The sequence below is a fragment of the Corvus cornix genome, chromosome 1A, assembly GCF_000738735.6.
Source record: "Corvus cornix cornix isolate S_Up_H32 chromosome 1A, ASM73873v5, whole genome shotgun sequence".
NCBI lineage: Eukaryota > Metazoa > Chordata > Aves > Passeriformes > Corvidae > Corvus > Corvus cornix.
Genome location: NC_047057.1, coordinates 67,682,993 through 67,697,954, shown reverse-complemented (window position 1 = coordinate 67,697,954; position 14,962 = coordinate 67,682,993). Strand labels below are relative to the sequence as shown.

Below are 14,962 nucleotides of genomic sequence, written 5' to 3'. Positions count from 1 at the left end.
GGGAGCTCCAAAAATATTTTAATCTGAAACATTTTAATCTCTAATCCGTGGTAGCTGTGGATAGCTGAAGAGAAGCAAAATTTAGCAGCAGAGTGGAAAAATCTGTTTTATTTTCAAATTCAACAAGACAGTTTCTTTTAGATTAGTATTAACTTTAGATTTATTTGAAGTGTTTGGCAACTGTTTCGCTCAGGTTTCTTGGAACTACACATTTGTTGTACAGAATGCAGTTTGAATTGTTCAGTGTAAAATGAGCTGTTGCAAAAGAGGGATTCAGAGACTTTATGTGGAAAGCATCACTTTAGAGTACACATATTTTTCAATGTAGTGTGGCTATGTGTTGTGATTTTATAATGGATAGCTTCCTTAAGGTCCAAGGTCCTGAAGTCTTGTGAGTATGTAAGAATTTCATTTAAAAAAAAGCTTCACGTTGTCGTGCCTGAAATTTAGAGATTGGTATAAGTGTATCTCAAAGGCTTGGAAAGCAGCTAAGAAAATTAATCTGTGAGTTACTATTTTATTCAAGTGGAATTAATTTTCAGTCTCAAATCATAGAAGATTTCATGTTGACAATTCTGCTAAGGCATAAATACTTCACAGCAGAATTAGACTTTTTACTAGTAGAATCTCCCAGTAAAGTGCTTCAGCAGTATCCAGAGAGAACATTCGGGAGTATCCAAAGATCATCTGAGGCAGACAAGCTGATACAACAAACCACTTTGGATTTTTGTGTAATTTGACAGGATTTAACATATGAAACCAGTTTAAAATTTCAGTTTTGATCATGTGTCTTTATCCATTAATGCTGTCAGACTGTGAATTCAAATGTGCACCTTTTGTGCTAATGAATGAGTTTAGTTTCTGTTTGTTTCATTTCAAGTTGCTACATTTTCCCTGCTGCTTTTAAAGAAAAGATAAGTTATTGCCAGAACTGGTAAAAAAATCTTAGAAAAAAAGTGTTTGATAAAAGATTTCTGAGTATGTTGACACATGGAGTGCATGGAGGGGAAGACCATGTCTCTAATGGGAACAGTGCAGAGAAAGTTTTTCAATTTTGAATCACGATGTTACAGAAGTATTGTAACTTTTGAGTTATTTCATAAGTTATTAGTGTTCCTTCAACTTTTTTGAGTGGCTGTGTCAGCACCTGCTTATGGATTCAAAGCAAGGGGCCTGTGTGTGTATGTGGAGATGAAGCACAGGAGTTTGTCACAGGCTCTCAGCTGACGTGACGGGCAGTGACATCTCACGTCATGGATAAGCCACATCGTGTTATGTGACTTCCAGCTAACACAACACAGCAGGAGCTGCACAGTGACAAACACAACCCAACATGACATATCCATGGGAAAATTGGCACAAAAAGCTTTCTAAAGTTGAGTTTCAGGGGTGCATTTATTCATCTCCAGAATGCTCCAGAGAAAGCTGCGAAGCAGTGTACTGGAAAGGGGAGTAATACAGTGACAGGATTAGTAAAGCAGCTTTAATTCAGTGTACAATCAGGAAGAAAACATATGTATGTAGCAATTCGGGAGAGTGTTTTTGTTGTGTGGGTTCTTGTGAATTTCTTTCTTTTGAAAGGTAGCTCTCAGGGAGAGCAGTCATTCCAGGTCACTGATTATTTTTATCTTTAGCCATGCTAAGAGCTGTATAGGCTTCAGGTTACAGCTGTAAGTTAATATATTTTGAATTTAGCTTGTTGGTTGCCTTGGTAAATCTTGAGCTCTGCTAATAAAAACTCTTGGCTTTTTTCTGCTTTGCTTGCAGATCAGAATGACCCCTTTTTGTGCTTATTTCCAATAGTCTTAGTCTTCTCTGAAATGATCTTCTTCCCCTTTCTTGGTGCTCTTATCCTAGTTTCAAATGTCCACAGAAAATAGAGTCTGCAATTAAAACTCGGAGATGAATTAATTTATCTCTGTCCACTTATTATTTGTCATAAATGGGTAGATAGCCCATACTTTCAACATTTCTGTAAAGGCACAGACCAAATATGGGGTCAGGAGAATTCAACACATACATACATACAGACCTTGTGCACACTCACACACGCAGACTAATGTTGAGGTTAAAAACAATCTCACATTTGGACAACTCTCAGCAGTTTCACCAGCATGATATCTGAAATTTCAAATGGATGCAGTATGTCCTGCTAATGCTTTTCCTGTGCTGTTGTTCCTCACCCCCAAATGATTGTGGTTCAGTGCTGGGTGGAAGGATTCCCATGATGGAATCTTTTGGGACTCGCTTTGTAAATCGCTCTGGGCTCAAGCAGAGCAAAATAATGCTATATAAATATATGTTATTACTGGTGAAGAGATAAAATTATCTTATGCTTACCAAGTGTCCCAGTGTCTTGTCTTGATGATAATTAACTGGTCACATAAGCATTGAGTCAATGCTCTAGGATTTGTGCCGAGAAAAAGTCACAGAAACATAGCAGCTTTAGTATAGAAAAGTAGTAAGAAAAGGATGAAGAGGGCTTTTTTTTCCTTTTTTTTTTTCTTGATAAGATATAAAAACTGCCCAGAGCTGCTGGCCCTGTTCAGAAAAAGCGAATCAGTCTCTTGAAGTTCCTTTTTTAAGATGTCAACTTCCCTCTCATACACTTTTGTGAAGACAAAGAATGTCTTAACATCTGTATTGAAGTCATCATTAAAATAAAAGGAGATCTGTAGACATCAGCTATAAATCATCAAGAAATAGCTCGTGGGTAACCTTTGACACAGATGAACCTACTTGAAATGAGCTAGAGCTGGATTCACTGCCTTCAGTGAAGCCAGTAGGTGGACTAAAGGTCTCCTCTCTCTCTCTCTCTCTGTCTCTCTTTCCATCTCTTACAGTGTTAGCTTCTGGGAGGTGAATGTTCTGGCTGAGTGATGGAAATGCATTTGGATGTGTTCTTAAATAGACATTTGTTATATGTCTGAAAAGAATAGGTTTGTCTTAATGGTGTAGTGCTGGGGGATTTGAAAGGTATTTTGTGAGGCAGTCTTCTTTCAGCATTACAAAAACTATTTTAACCAATTTTTTAGGCTTGAGGAACAGCATGGAGTAGCTATTGTGTGTGGATGCATGTGTGTTCTCCAGAATTAACAGGGAAATGGTAGATAAAAATCTGCCTAATTTTACATAATAGAGTTTTGGCATTCCTGTGATCTGACTTCAAATTCCTGCTGAGTTTCTACAGTGTAACAAAAATACTAGTTTGCAGTTGTTAATTTTAATTTCTAAGATGCAAGGTTTTGAAAGGAGCTGAAAGTATTCAGCATCTCATGGGGACAAACTATGAGTCTTACTAATGAATCCACCAATTAGTGGTTCATTGTGCCTGCCAGCAATTTGGCCCCAATACTGGTCCTGATGGTGGTTTCATTTCTGCTGGTATGAATCAGGAATAGGATCTGAAGTCTGTGCACCAAGGGGGGCTGAATATTTCTTCAACACTCTTCTGCTTGTATTCTGCATTCAGCAGCAAATAATAATAGAAATAGGTATGGTCAATATGTATATATATGTCTAGATGTATAGAGAGAGATACAGATAAAGATATATAAATATATATCAATAGTACTTACTAAACTTAAAGAGTTGAAAATGGTGGTGTCCCCGTGCAGTTTCATGTCTGATGTATGCCCAGTTTGCATAGAATAAACCGTTTTTCATAGGTGAAAGGTTGTATTGTCTCCAATTTTGTAAGAGAATTGAGACAAAGAGCTCACCCTTTGCTTTCTGTAGCCATGTGCTCTTGTGCAAAACACTAGAATTTATATTTGGTGATATTTTATGATAACTTCACAAAGATGTTAGTGGCCATGTACAGAAGGTTAGATGAGGAGCAACTCACTCAGATTCACAGAGAAAGTTTGTTTGAAAGTCAGGAACTGAAACTGAATCTCTTTGGCATGACCTAAGGAATCAGCAATTAAAAAAGGCATGACTGCAATAATTCCCAACCATTCCCAACAAGTGTTCTCTCAAGTAGTTGACCCCACATGTGGGATCATGGATGGGGTATAAATATTAAACAAATTCTTCTGTGAGTGCAGTATTTACTGAAGGAGCATGTGTTGGCTTTGAACATTCCCTACAGTACCTTAAACTCCCTCCAGTTTCTGCAACTGCTGATTAGATTTCATGTTCCTGCTAAAAGGAGGAGAAACATAAAGATATCCAGCAAGACTGGGTTGTAAAATCATTTTGATTTCAGTGATCTAGGATTTTGTTAATAGCACGCAACTATTAAAGACAGATGAGCTTTGCGTTGATAGTTTTCTTTTGAAAAGCTATTAGTTGGAAAAACAAATTGTCAAGCAGGTCATATCTACAGTTGCAAAACATATTTTGACATTTTTGTTGCAGTTGTGTGTATCTATAAATAAATACAGTATATGTTATCTTTGCACTACATATTCATAGGGCTGTACTTGCTGCCTCTCTTAGTGAAAAATCTACCTAGGCTACATAGAGATATCCAAAGTCAGAGAAAGCACAGGTGTTTTCTGAAAAGGAATTTCTTAGCCCCCTGCCAGTTGTCCAAGCTGTTTGAAATATCTTTTCTTTCAAGGTCTTTGGACTTGTTTCTTCTAAAGTTTTCAACAGCTGGGTTTGGGGGGGGGGGGGGGGGGGGGGGAGTTGTTTTGTCTTTTTTTCCCCTGAATCTTAGCAACTATGCAGCATCCTTGCCTCTCCTGTCTGACCACAGCAGGAGGAGGGGTCTGTTGCTAATTTGTTTTGATATGGTTCACTTTGGTCTGTATTCTTTTTGAAATTAATTCCTTTTGCAGGTGTGGGGTTAGAGGTGGTGGTGTGTTCCCAGCGAAGGTGTCATCCACCACAGAGAGGAGGTGGGAGGCTTTGATCAGTGTGGCTTCTGTTTTCTTGTTGTTCATTTAAAATGTTCCAGTTTGTAATGCTGTTTGGCTTTGCAGATCCTTGTTTTATTTCCTTCCAAGTCTTTCCCCGTCCTTTCAGGTGTTGTTGTTTTTATTGCTGTTCATTCTGCGTAACATTTACTGGGGATTATTCGTTGGAAGGTGGTGACTTGAGGTTCAGTTTAGGCAGTAACAAAATCCAGTCCAATGTCTATTTCCATTTTTTAAACAGACTTGTTATAGGTGGGAGAGGCATTAATAAGGACACAACTCCACACGTTCAGCCTTCTGGGTTGTATTGGGACAGAATTATGCAGAAAGGACTTTAAAGAAAAAAAAAAATTAACGGGGGCACAGACCACTACAGTTTCTACCCAGCACAACTTCAGGAATACATAAGCACAGATCAAACTGTCTGACCTCTGTCTACTTTTTTTGCAGCTTCTTATTAAGCAGCTGGACATTTTAGGAGGTTCAGTACAGTATCAAAGAAACTCCCAAACACTGCTCTGAGGAAGAGTGGCTCTGTTCTTCCTTATGACTTAGCTGTTTACTCACTGTGTGAGATTAGACAAATCGTTTAGCCACTTTGTGCCTTATTCTTCCCAGTTGTAAAATAAGGCAAAAGCTGTCAGAGTAATTATGAGCTCTAATTAATTAATAATTCCTATGGTACACTGGAGAAGTGATTTTTTTTTTCCCCCTCTTGCACTTTACTGGTTGCCTTGTATTTCAGTGGGGGCAATTTGGGAGAAGAATTCTTCCTAGGAAGAATCCTTTCCCTTCCTTTCCCCCACGATTTTGTGATCCTCTCTAATGATTTTTACCACATGTAATGTGATTTTCATGGTTAAAATTGTGAAAAATTGGTTGTCATCTTCCCCTGCAGATTTGCAGTGTCTGTGTCAGTCCCTGCTGACCTGTGCCTAAATCACTCCTCCTGCTTAGCCTCTGACTTGAGCTTCTGACCTAAGCGCTTCATTAATAGCATTATACCAAATAAACAGGTGCAGCAGTGATGTGAGAAATTCAGCTGAACAATAATTAGATGCAAAAAGCTAACAGCAGGACCCAAGTTTGGCGTGAAGTACAGATGAGGAGGATCCCAAGTGAATAGTCCTTCTGCACTGGCTCATGTTTCATCTTTACTCAACATGGACCCTTCTCTTTTCAGGACCAACCTGGCAAGATTTGCTCAGAAGCAGCTTCACTGAGGCTTTTTTGTATATGAGGCTGCTGAGTTAAATTTTCACTCACTTAGAGATGCTGAATGGGAAGGAGATTTTCGTTATGAGGTGCAAGTAAACATTAAAAGCTCTTTGTTCCTGCAGTTTTGTTTCATGCTGTACTGAAAATCCTTTTACTGGGTCCTCAGCAATGTGGTGAGCAACTCTCACTTCTGCTGGTTCCTGTCAAACAGAAGAGCAAATGCCCAAGTAGAAGAATAATGGTGATAGGACTAAGTAATTTACTTCTGTGTGGATGAAAACGAATGCTTGAAGTTTGGATCTGGATTGGGATAAGCATCCATAAGTCATCAGGTTTCCCTAGAGGTTGTTGTGACTGAAAACTCGTGATCAAGGAAAATTAGCCTAGAAATCTCATACTGGCTGCTTTCCTCAAACACATTGTGCTATTTGTCTGTGGAGATTACTAGCAGAGTTCACAAGGATGGTTGGGCATTTTGACAGTCCAAAGCCAGCCAGAAGCTGCAAGTGTGGTTTGGAGGATGTGTCTCTGAAGATTTGTGAAACTAAACAAATGAATTTTGGGTAAACATGTACCAGTCTGTTCATTTTGCTAAGCTGCATGTCCTGGTGTATTCTGTTGGCCAAGCAGCCTGCCTTGTGCTCCACAAGACCCCAAAGGGCAAGATCCCAGTGCAGTCTTTCCTGAAGACCGTTAAAGAGCTGCTTCTGTGTGCAGAGGTCTGACCAGATGCTACACAAAAGGAAGGCCTTTACCCCAGGTCATCAATGGATAGAGACTTTGAAGAGCAGTTCCATAACTCTCTCCCCAGACACTGCTTTTAGGCTGCCCTGTAACTGCAACATCCCACTCTTCCATGTCTGAGATAGCAGGAGGAGTAAAATGATCCTAGACTTTTGTATTTTCTCCTCTATTATTTCAGCATCTGTATTCCATGGCTTATAGAATAGGTACTACAGAATAAGTGCTGTGCATTGCATACAAAGGTTGTGGCGTGGAGGAGAAGGAGTCATCCAGGGCCTGCCATGTTCATAAACAGGTCATTTTGCATGCTGCTCTTTTGTTCTTCCTATATCTGTTTGGGAATTCTGCATACAACTTTGGGAAACAACACTGCTAAATACAAAGCGAAAAACACCCAGCAGCTCTCTGTTTTTTACTGTGACAACATGCAGACCAGACAAAATCAAAGCTTGGTGTTTCCAGGGCAGTAAATTAGTCTTTACGACGGCTGACTTCTTTCCTGGCAGCTAGGCTTCCTGTAAAGAAAAAAGGAAGGGGAGGATGTTAGGGATCTCTCTGAGAGGAAAAAGTCCCCAGAGAATATCCTCACTGAGAGTCCCTAGGGTTGCAAAAGAAGACTGGGGGAGAAGTCCTCTCTGTCCCAGGTGTAACAAAACAGATTCACTTACTATGTTCCTACACCAGTTTTCTCTGTGAACAAGAATGGAGACTGTGCAATAATCCTCCTAGTGTATAAATCAGCCTTTGGGAGTAATTTATTCATAAATATAAGCAGACCAGAAAAGAGAAAGAATATTTGTCACGAGTATGAGGCAGCTCAGTTTCCCCCTTTGTTTCGAGTCCCATGAAGAAGAGTATTTGGGCAGTATCAGTAAAGTACTAACTTTGGTTGGATAACATACCCTGAGTCCAGAAAGTACCTGCCTTCTGAGAGAAACTCACTCAGGAAAAGATACTCAGCAAAGCAACCCCATTAAAAAAAAAAAAAAAAAAGAAAAGAAAAAGCTGCTCTGGGTATAGAAAAAAATCCAGGCAGACATCTTTCTGCACCATCACAGAAGTAAAGGTCTGTGCACTTTGCAGAATCAGTAGGAAAGAACACAGTTGTTCCTTATACCTGCCCTCATCCTTTTCTTTAGTGCCTTTTCCTTTCTAACCAGAGCCTTCTACTTTTGGTGCTGAAACTTGTGGGCAAGAATACAATAAAGCGACTTCTCTGAACCTGAAGAATAATTCTGTTGTGTTTATTACTGTATCATAACCAAGATACCTATTTTTATGTCTTGTATCTGTTTTTCTACGTAGTTAGAGAAATTTCCACCTTTGCAGGAAGGGACACATTATTCTTAATCAAAACTTGAGAATGTGGCAGGAGGAGGTACAGCTGCAGATGAGCATTATCTAATTCACCCATCCTGTCATGTGAACATCCCTGCTTAATTTAATACAATTATTTCATCAGTGAGGATAATATCAGCAGCATGGTTCATTTATACAACATGTTTCACAACTGCCTTTACCTCTTGGCTTCTTATTATCACCACTGATAGTTTCACCATGAGTGGCTTCAGAAGAAGGGAAGGGGATGTGAAGGAAGCTGCCAGTGTCTTTGTGTAAGTGTGTGGACAACTGTAGTCTTGAGGGACACTGATTCCAGAGGATTTTCTTTGCATCTCTGCTGTTGCACCTCGGTTTCTTATGTATTTTGGTTAGACATTTTTGGATAAGCAGGAGACGGGATAAGCCACTGAGGCTGCATTGTTCAGTGGGCAACAATAGCGTCATTGTCTTCTGCCCCAGACATGCCAGTGAGTGCTCCATATTTTGCATTTCTATTGAAATCAAGATCTCCAGGAAACAGAACCAGGGTGTGGGTATAAGACTTTGTTTCTGGTGAGGTGGCAGAGGCAATCTTTTAGAAACCCCCCTCCCTGACTTCTTATTTCTAACTCATTTGGCAGTAATTTGTACTGTCAAGGTCATTTAAATAGGCAGCAAGATGTGGTGAATGTGTTCCCAGAGGTCATGAAAAGCCTCTTTAGTATAGCAGGCTGGGCTGTGCTTATGCCAGGTCATTTAAGCACATTTGTATTGCCAGTCAGATGATACCCAGAGTAGTTCATGATTTTGTAATAAACCCTGCAACCTGGACTTTCAGCACATGCCACAGTGGGATCCAGCACTTGGATTTAAATGACAGTACAATAATTCAGTAACTGTATTTTAATAGTGCACTAATCTTAAAATATGTGAAAAGGAGTGAGATTATCAAATCCTAATGAATCGTCTGGGTTCTTCAGCACCACTCCCCACCCCCACACCACCCTTTTTTCATTCTCTGAGGCTGGTTCATTCATGTGGGCTATCAGTCTTTTATTCAGTTCTTGGTGTTAAAATAGTACCATTTTTAATAAATGGTTTAGATGGTTTCTCAAAATCAGATTTTATCCTCTTCTTTTTCCATATCTATTCTCCATAGAGATGAATTAACCTTTTATCCTAGGAAGAAGTAAATAGAGACAGCATGATGGAAAGATTAGAAAAGACATCATTTCAGCCAACTATTTCAAGATTGGTGACTGCGAGTCAGAATTCCTGGGTCTGTCTGAAGCTCTGCCACTGTCACTGTATGACTGTGGCCAAATCTCTTCCTTTTCCCTTTCTTTCATTTTTTCCTCCCATGTTAATAAGCATTTTGGGTTAACCTAGCATTTTACCTTTTCAAAGGACCATACAAACATTATAAAAACAGTGTGATCCACACTCAACTTGCCAGCAGCGTTTCTGTTTATGTGTTGCATGTCAGGCACTTAAACTTGGAGATTTTCTGTGTCTAAAGTTTAAAATATGACTGCTCAAAGTTATACTAATCCAGGTTGAGTGAAGCTACAAAATACAGGTCTTGAATGTTTTACTTAACCCCCAAATTCTGGTGTAGGTGAAGGGTTCTTTCTTTACTCAAATACCTAGATAGAGCTGTGAAAAAAATCTAGAGGAAATCAAGGATTTAAAGTTCCCTGAATTCAAGTTCTGGTTAATGAGTCCTCCAATCCTGGGAAGCAAATCAGTTCTCCCTCAAACAGCAGCTGTTCTGACACAACTGTGATACAAGGGATGGGAATCTCTTTACCAATGCTTTGCTTTCTGTGGGTACATTTTATTAGCCCTCCTTCATGTGGTTTTGCTTATGCTTTATTCTCTACATTTATTTTGTGTGTGTGCGTGTGTGTGTTTTGTTTTGTAAGACAAATGTGCTACTTTAAAAGAGCCATTTCATAACCTTTAATCAAGATCATATTTTACTTTCATCACATCTGTGTTTGTATTATTACAAGCCTTTTGGGTCTCAATGTCCTCTAGTCTCAGCATTAATTGTTTTGGCTGATATATAAATAAATGTTTGACTTTAACTCTTTAAAAAATATTGGCTTGGGAAAAAAACCCACCTTATCAATGTCATCTTAGAATAGGTGCATTTCAAAAAAAAGGTAGGGACCAATCAATACTTTCTCTAATAAAAACTGAGTGCAGGGAGTAATTCTAGATTCTGTGATCCACTGCATAAAATCAAATCTCCTGGCTGTTGAAAGATACCATCTACCTGAAGGTGCTACATCTGTTTTTTATCTTTTATGTCTCTTACTTGCCCAAGCTGTCTTACACACAGCCCTGGCATGGTTGGGAGAATTCTGCTAATCTGTAAAGTGGCAGAATGTTAGCTGGGAGATTTTATACTTAAAAAATAAAGGTAGACTAATACCTAATTCTTCTTGGGGTTATACAGGCTCAGATCAATAATGAAGACAGTACAGTTCTTGATTTAAGCTGGAAGAGCAGAGGATTTTGAATTTATGGTTGCAGAAAGGGAAAAGAGTAAAATGTTTCACTGACATTATAGGAGTGAAGATCCTAACAGTCATGTTCACACTTAACACAATTGTATGTTATTACTTGTCCCCCAGATATTTTTTAGAGTCCTTTGGAATAAATCAGTGTAGTTCCACTATTGTAAAGGAAATGACTGAAGTTATTACCAAATCGTGATGCAATGTAGGATTTCTAAATTGTCTGACTGAATTTTTAATGCATTTGACTTCCAGCGAGGATTTGAGAATGCTCTTTGAAATAACAGAAGTAAAAATGTTATGAAGACCAAACAGTGAAGTAGTATCATTTTATAAATACATATAATAGCTGAAAATGGTTTACTTATCCTCATTTATGAGAACCAAGCTTCTGTGACCTCTGATTAATTTACCATTAGCCTGAACACACAATGAAAGTTAATGAAGGGGCACTTTGGAATGACATTTATCAGCTCTGGAACTGTCGACTTCTATTATTTCCACAAGGCCTTATATTTCTTGGCTCCAGAGAAGGCTATGCTGACTTGAATGAAGAAGAGCATTCTTACTACCAAGAATAGTTACAACACAGACAGCCTCATTGCTTGATGCCTACAATGGGGAAAAAAACACCTCCTGTGTTTCTAACTCTCATTAAACGAGATCAGAACCACTGTTGGATTTGCACATGGCCTTGCCTTCATACCAGCTTAAAAAAAAGGGAAGAGAAGAGCTGAGAAAAGGGAGAAGCAAGAGGAGGGAAGAAATAAGCTTTATGGGGAAAGGATAGCTGAGGGGCTGAGGCAAAAGAATGAGACTGAAAAAACCTTTCATTGTAAGGATGCAGGTTGGAATCCAAGCTGCCTTTGCAGTGTGTGAGAGCCATTCCCATCAGGGACTAGCTGCTGCTCCTTCTGAACTGGTGCGACTCTCAGTCAGACTTCCTTTAGGCAGAGAGCACATTGCAGCTTTTAGTACCATATCTGACACTAATCAGCCCCTTTTGTTGAGACTTACAGCAGAGGTCAAGAATCGAATGTACGTGGAAACCAACCCCTCTTGGATTGAACTGAAAAAAGTCTGTGAGCAGGTTTGCTTTGCTTCTCATGCTGTCTTCCAAATACATGACTTTGCTATTCAGGGATCCTTGTCTGGGACAAGGTCACTGCATTTGGTTGGGTTGTTGGCCCATTTGTACTTAAAACTTTTATGCAACTAACTCAGTACTGATTTCACAACATTATAGTTGGACTGTTGTGAGATTCCTTTATTTTTTAATTGAAATCAGGGGAGCAGCAAAGCAAATCCCCTTCCATTTGGCTAGTATTTTATTTTATTCTAATTTTATTTTATCCTTATTTTTATCTATTGTATTCTAATACAATGGATTTGTATTTCTGTAAAGTAACAAATCCCTTCTAAAAATCTCAAATACTGGTTTTACTGTGACATTTTTAACCCTGCAACTTAAATCTCCTAGAAGATCAACAGAACTCTGCTATCTAGGTACCTAATTCACTTCTGAGAGTACAGTATGTAGGCTCCTTAGGCAATTTTATGCATTGATTTTTTCCCATTTATTTTATGCACAAGTTGCCTCTAGGATGGCTTTCAACATCACTTTAAGGATGACAGCTTTGTCCACAGTGCCTCTGATAATGTTTATCTGCTATGACTATCACAAAACTGTGTAGAAATATAACCAAATGGAGAAATATAATCAAATCTAACAAAGGTGCTTTGCTCAAAGGCAACGGAAAAGTTACGTGACAGTGCTTTTCAGAATTGTCTTGTGTTTGGAGACATCTACATCATACTTCCTCAAGCACTAGGCAGCTATAAAATTCCTTCTTTATGGCAGCACACCGCCCTGTGTGGAAAAGAATCAGTGTTACATGATAGTTACAGATACTTTGGTGGTAAAACACTCAAACATTACGAGTCTAATCTCACTCAGCTTTGCATTGTTGTAAGTCAGGAATGATTCTATAAAACTAAACATACTTAAATTTAGGGAGATCAGAATCAGTTTCTTCAGTGCCTAGAGCTGAAACCCAGTTGTCTGATGTAACACTTTTTGTAGCTAAAGGATGACTCTCCTAAGTTACAGTGTCAGACAAGAGCTAAGCTCTTATGTGATGATTTGATCTAACATCACATGCATTAGTTCTGCTTATTTGAAAGTCAGTTAAAAACACTTCTAAAATGCTCCCCTTGTTGAAAATCCTTTTCTTCCTTCTCTGTTGGTTTTTTGGTTTTTTTTCCTTACTGTATTTTACTTTGGTCAAACAAAAATACATTACTTGGCATTTTAATGTTTTTTATAGCACTGTCTGTCACTCTGTGTAATCAAGCCAGGTTTAGGAATAATTTCAGTTGCCCTTCAAAAAATGTCACCCAATTTTTCTATTTTCACATTATAATAATAATTGCTGAAATCTAGAAATTCAACTTTGCAAAAGATAAAAATTCTAGGGCTATGTGCAGAATTATCCAGGTTATTGTCTCAGATTTTGTTAAGGTGGAAAAGAAGTATTTATTTGCTATGGTATTTTTGTGCTTGGAATTCTAAGTCTGGGAAGTTCAAGGGAAAGTACAGGTTAAAACAAAACAAAACCTCAAGAAAAAGGTGCAAAAGAAAAAAAAGACCATAAAAAAACCCAACTGAACCCCCATTCACTTGTTTGCCCAGTTTGGCTAGTGGTGGTCGAGTTTTAAGTGAAGATACTCTTCAGTTTTTACTTCATTAATGAATATAAGATTCAAAATAAAATATAACTGTAACGTTCCTCTTTATTTTCATTATAGAAGCAAATGTCTTGTTGATGGGAATAATTTCTTCAGAGACAGCTCTCACGCAAAGTGCAAATGGATGATGTTCTCTAATCATGTCACACTAATTTTCCAGTTTATCAGTCATTTCAGTTCCAAACTAGAGTGACAAGATGGTATCACATTTGATCTTCATATATATGATACAACTTCTCAGGTTTAGAAGTTCAAATGAGCTGAAACCACTGTCTTCACTTGGGCGGTGTTGTGCCAACAGCAGTTTGGTGATAACATTCTTTTCTCCTCTGCTTGTCACAGGATGAAGTGGCCCAGCCTCTGAACCTTTCAGCCAAACCCAAGACATCTGATGGCAAATCTCCCACATCACCCACCTCTCCTCACATGCCAGCTCTGAGAATAAACAGTGGGGCCAGTTCACTAAAGTCCTCCGTGCCAGCAACATTAGCGAGTCCTTCGGCCAGAGCCAACACAATAGGTGAGCTCAGTCACTCTGGAGTAAGTGTCTCCTCCGAAGGGAAAAGGGCCTCCCCTTTCCTTCCGTCAATGAGACAAATGGGTCACAAGAAGTGAAAGTGGGGAACCAAACTGTTTATAAACACACAAACAAAACAGGGTAGAACAGAATGAAAAAACAACCTCAAAATACAACAAATTCCCTGAGAGGAAACAGACACCCAGGCTCAGACCAGCCGGGGCCACCCCCGCGGGCTCTCCGGACCGGCGAGGAGGGAAGGGAGGCAGTGAGGCAAGGGGAAGGAAAGCGGAAAAAATAACAAGAAAAAAACCCAACAGAACCTTTTCCCAGCTAGCTGGAACACAAAGGAAACCCAGAAAAGCAGCACAGTGCTCCCAGCTCACTCCCCCCCGAGCCCCTGGAACCCCCGAGCCGTTGGGTTGAGCTGTTCAACTGCCCCCTCGGGTCCGTGGCTCCAGTCCTGTCCCCGGGTCCATCTTAATGGCACAGCGTCCTTGGGCGTTGAGCGGACGGTTAAGGGATAAAGCAGCCTCCTAACATCACCCCAGGACACCCACTCATAACAAGGGATAGGTCCTAATGGAAAGGGAGTTTTTGTCAGCCACTGCCAGGCAGTGGGCCAGGAGCTGTCACAGTTTGACCATAATACTCCAGTTGGTTGGTGTCAGTGAAGAAACTCGCAGAGACTTTTCCTTTCAGGAGGGGTATCTTAACTTTTACAGAGTCAGAAAACGAAGACCTATGTTATTTCAGATGCTGCTTTATCAATAGAAGTTAATAAATGCTGTTTGTTTAATGGCACACATTAAAGACAGTGACCTGTCTAATGGTGGTCATTGAAGACCCATGATAGTATACTATGTCATCTAAAAGTGATGGATAAACCTTCAAAAATATCCCTTGAAGTTAAAAGTCTTTAACTTTTACAAAATTACAAGTTTAGTCCCTAGTCTGTCCAAATGCTGAATGGAATATTATTTTACCTTGGTGTAATAAGCAAAGCAATCACCAGGTTCGTTCAA

The 14,962-nt window shown here is 39.3% G+C and overlaps 1 protein-coding gene across 14 annotated transcripts in view; it reads left to right on the top strand.

The window, feature by feature from the left end:
- The window catches only part of SOX5 (SRY-box transcription factor 5), a 613,556-nt gene that overhangs the window by 562,773 nt on the left and 35,821 nt on the right, over positions 1–14,962 (top strand). For all 14 annotated transcript variants that reach the window (XM_039570312.1, XM_039570314.1, XM_039570311.1 and 11 more), the window contains one exon: positions 13,763–13,940. In XM_039570312.1, the coding sequence (XP_039426246.1) occupies positions 13,763–13,940 (178 nt within the window). The remainder of the gene's footprint in view (positions 1–13,762; positions 13,941–14,962) is intronic.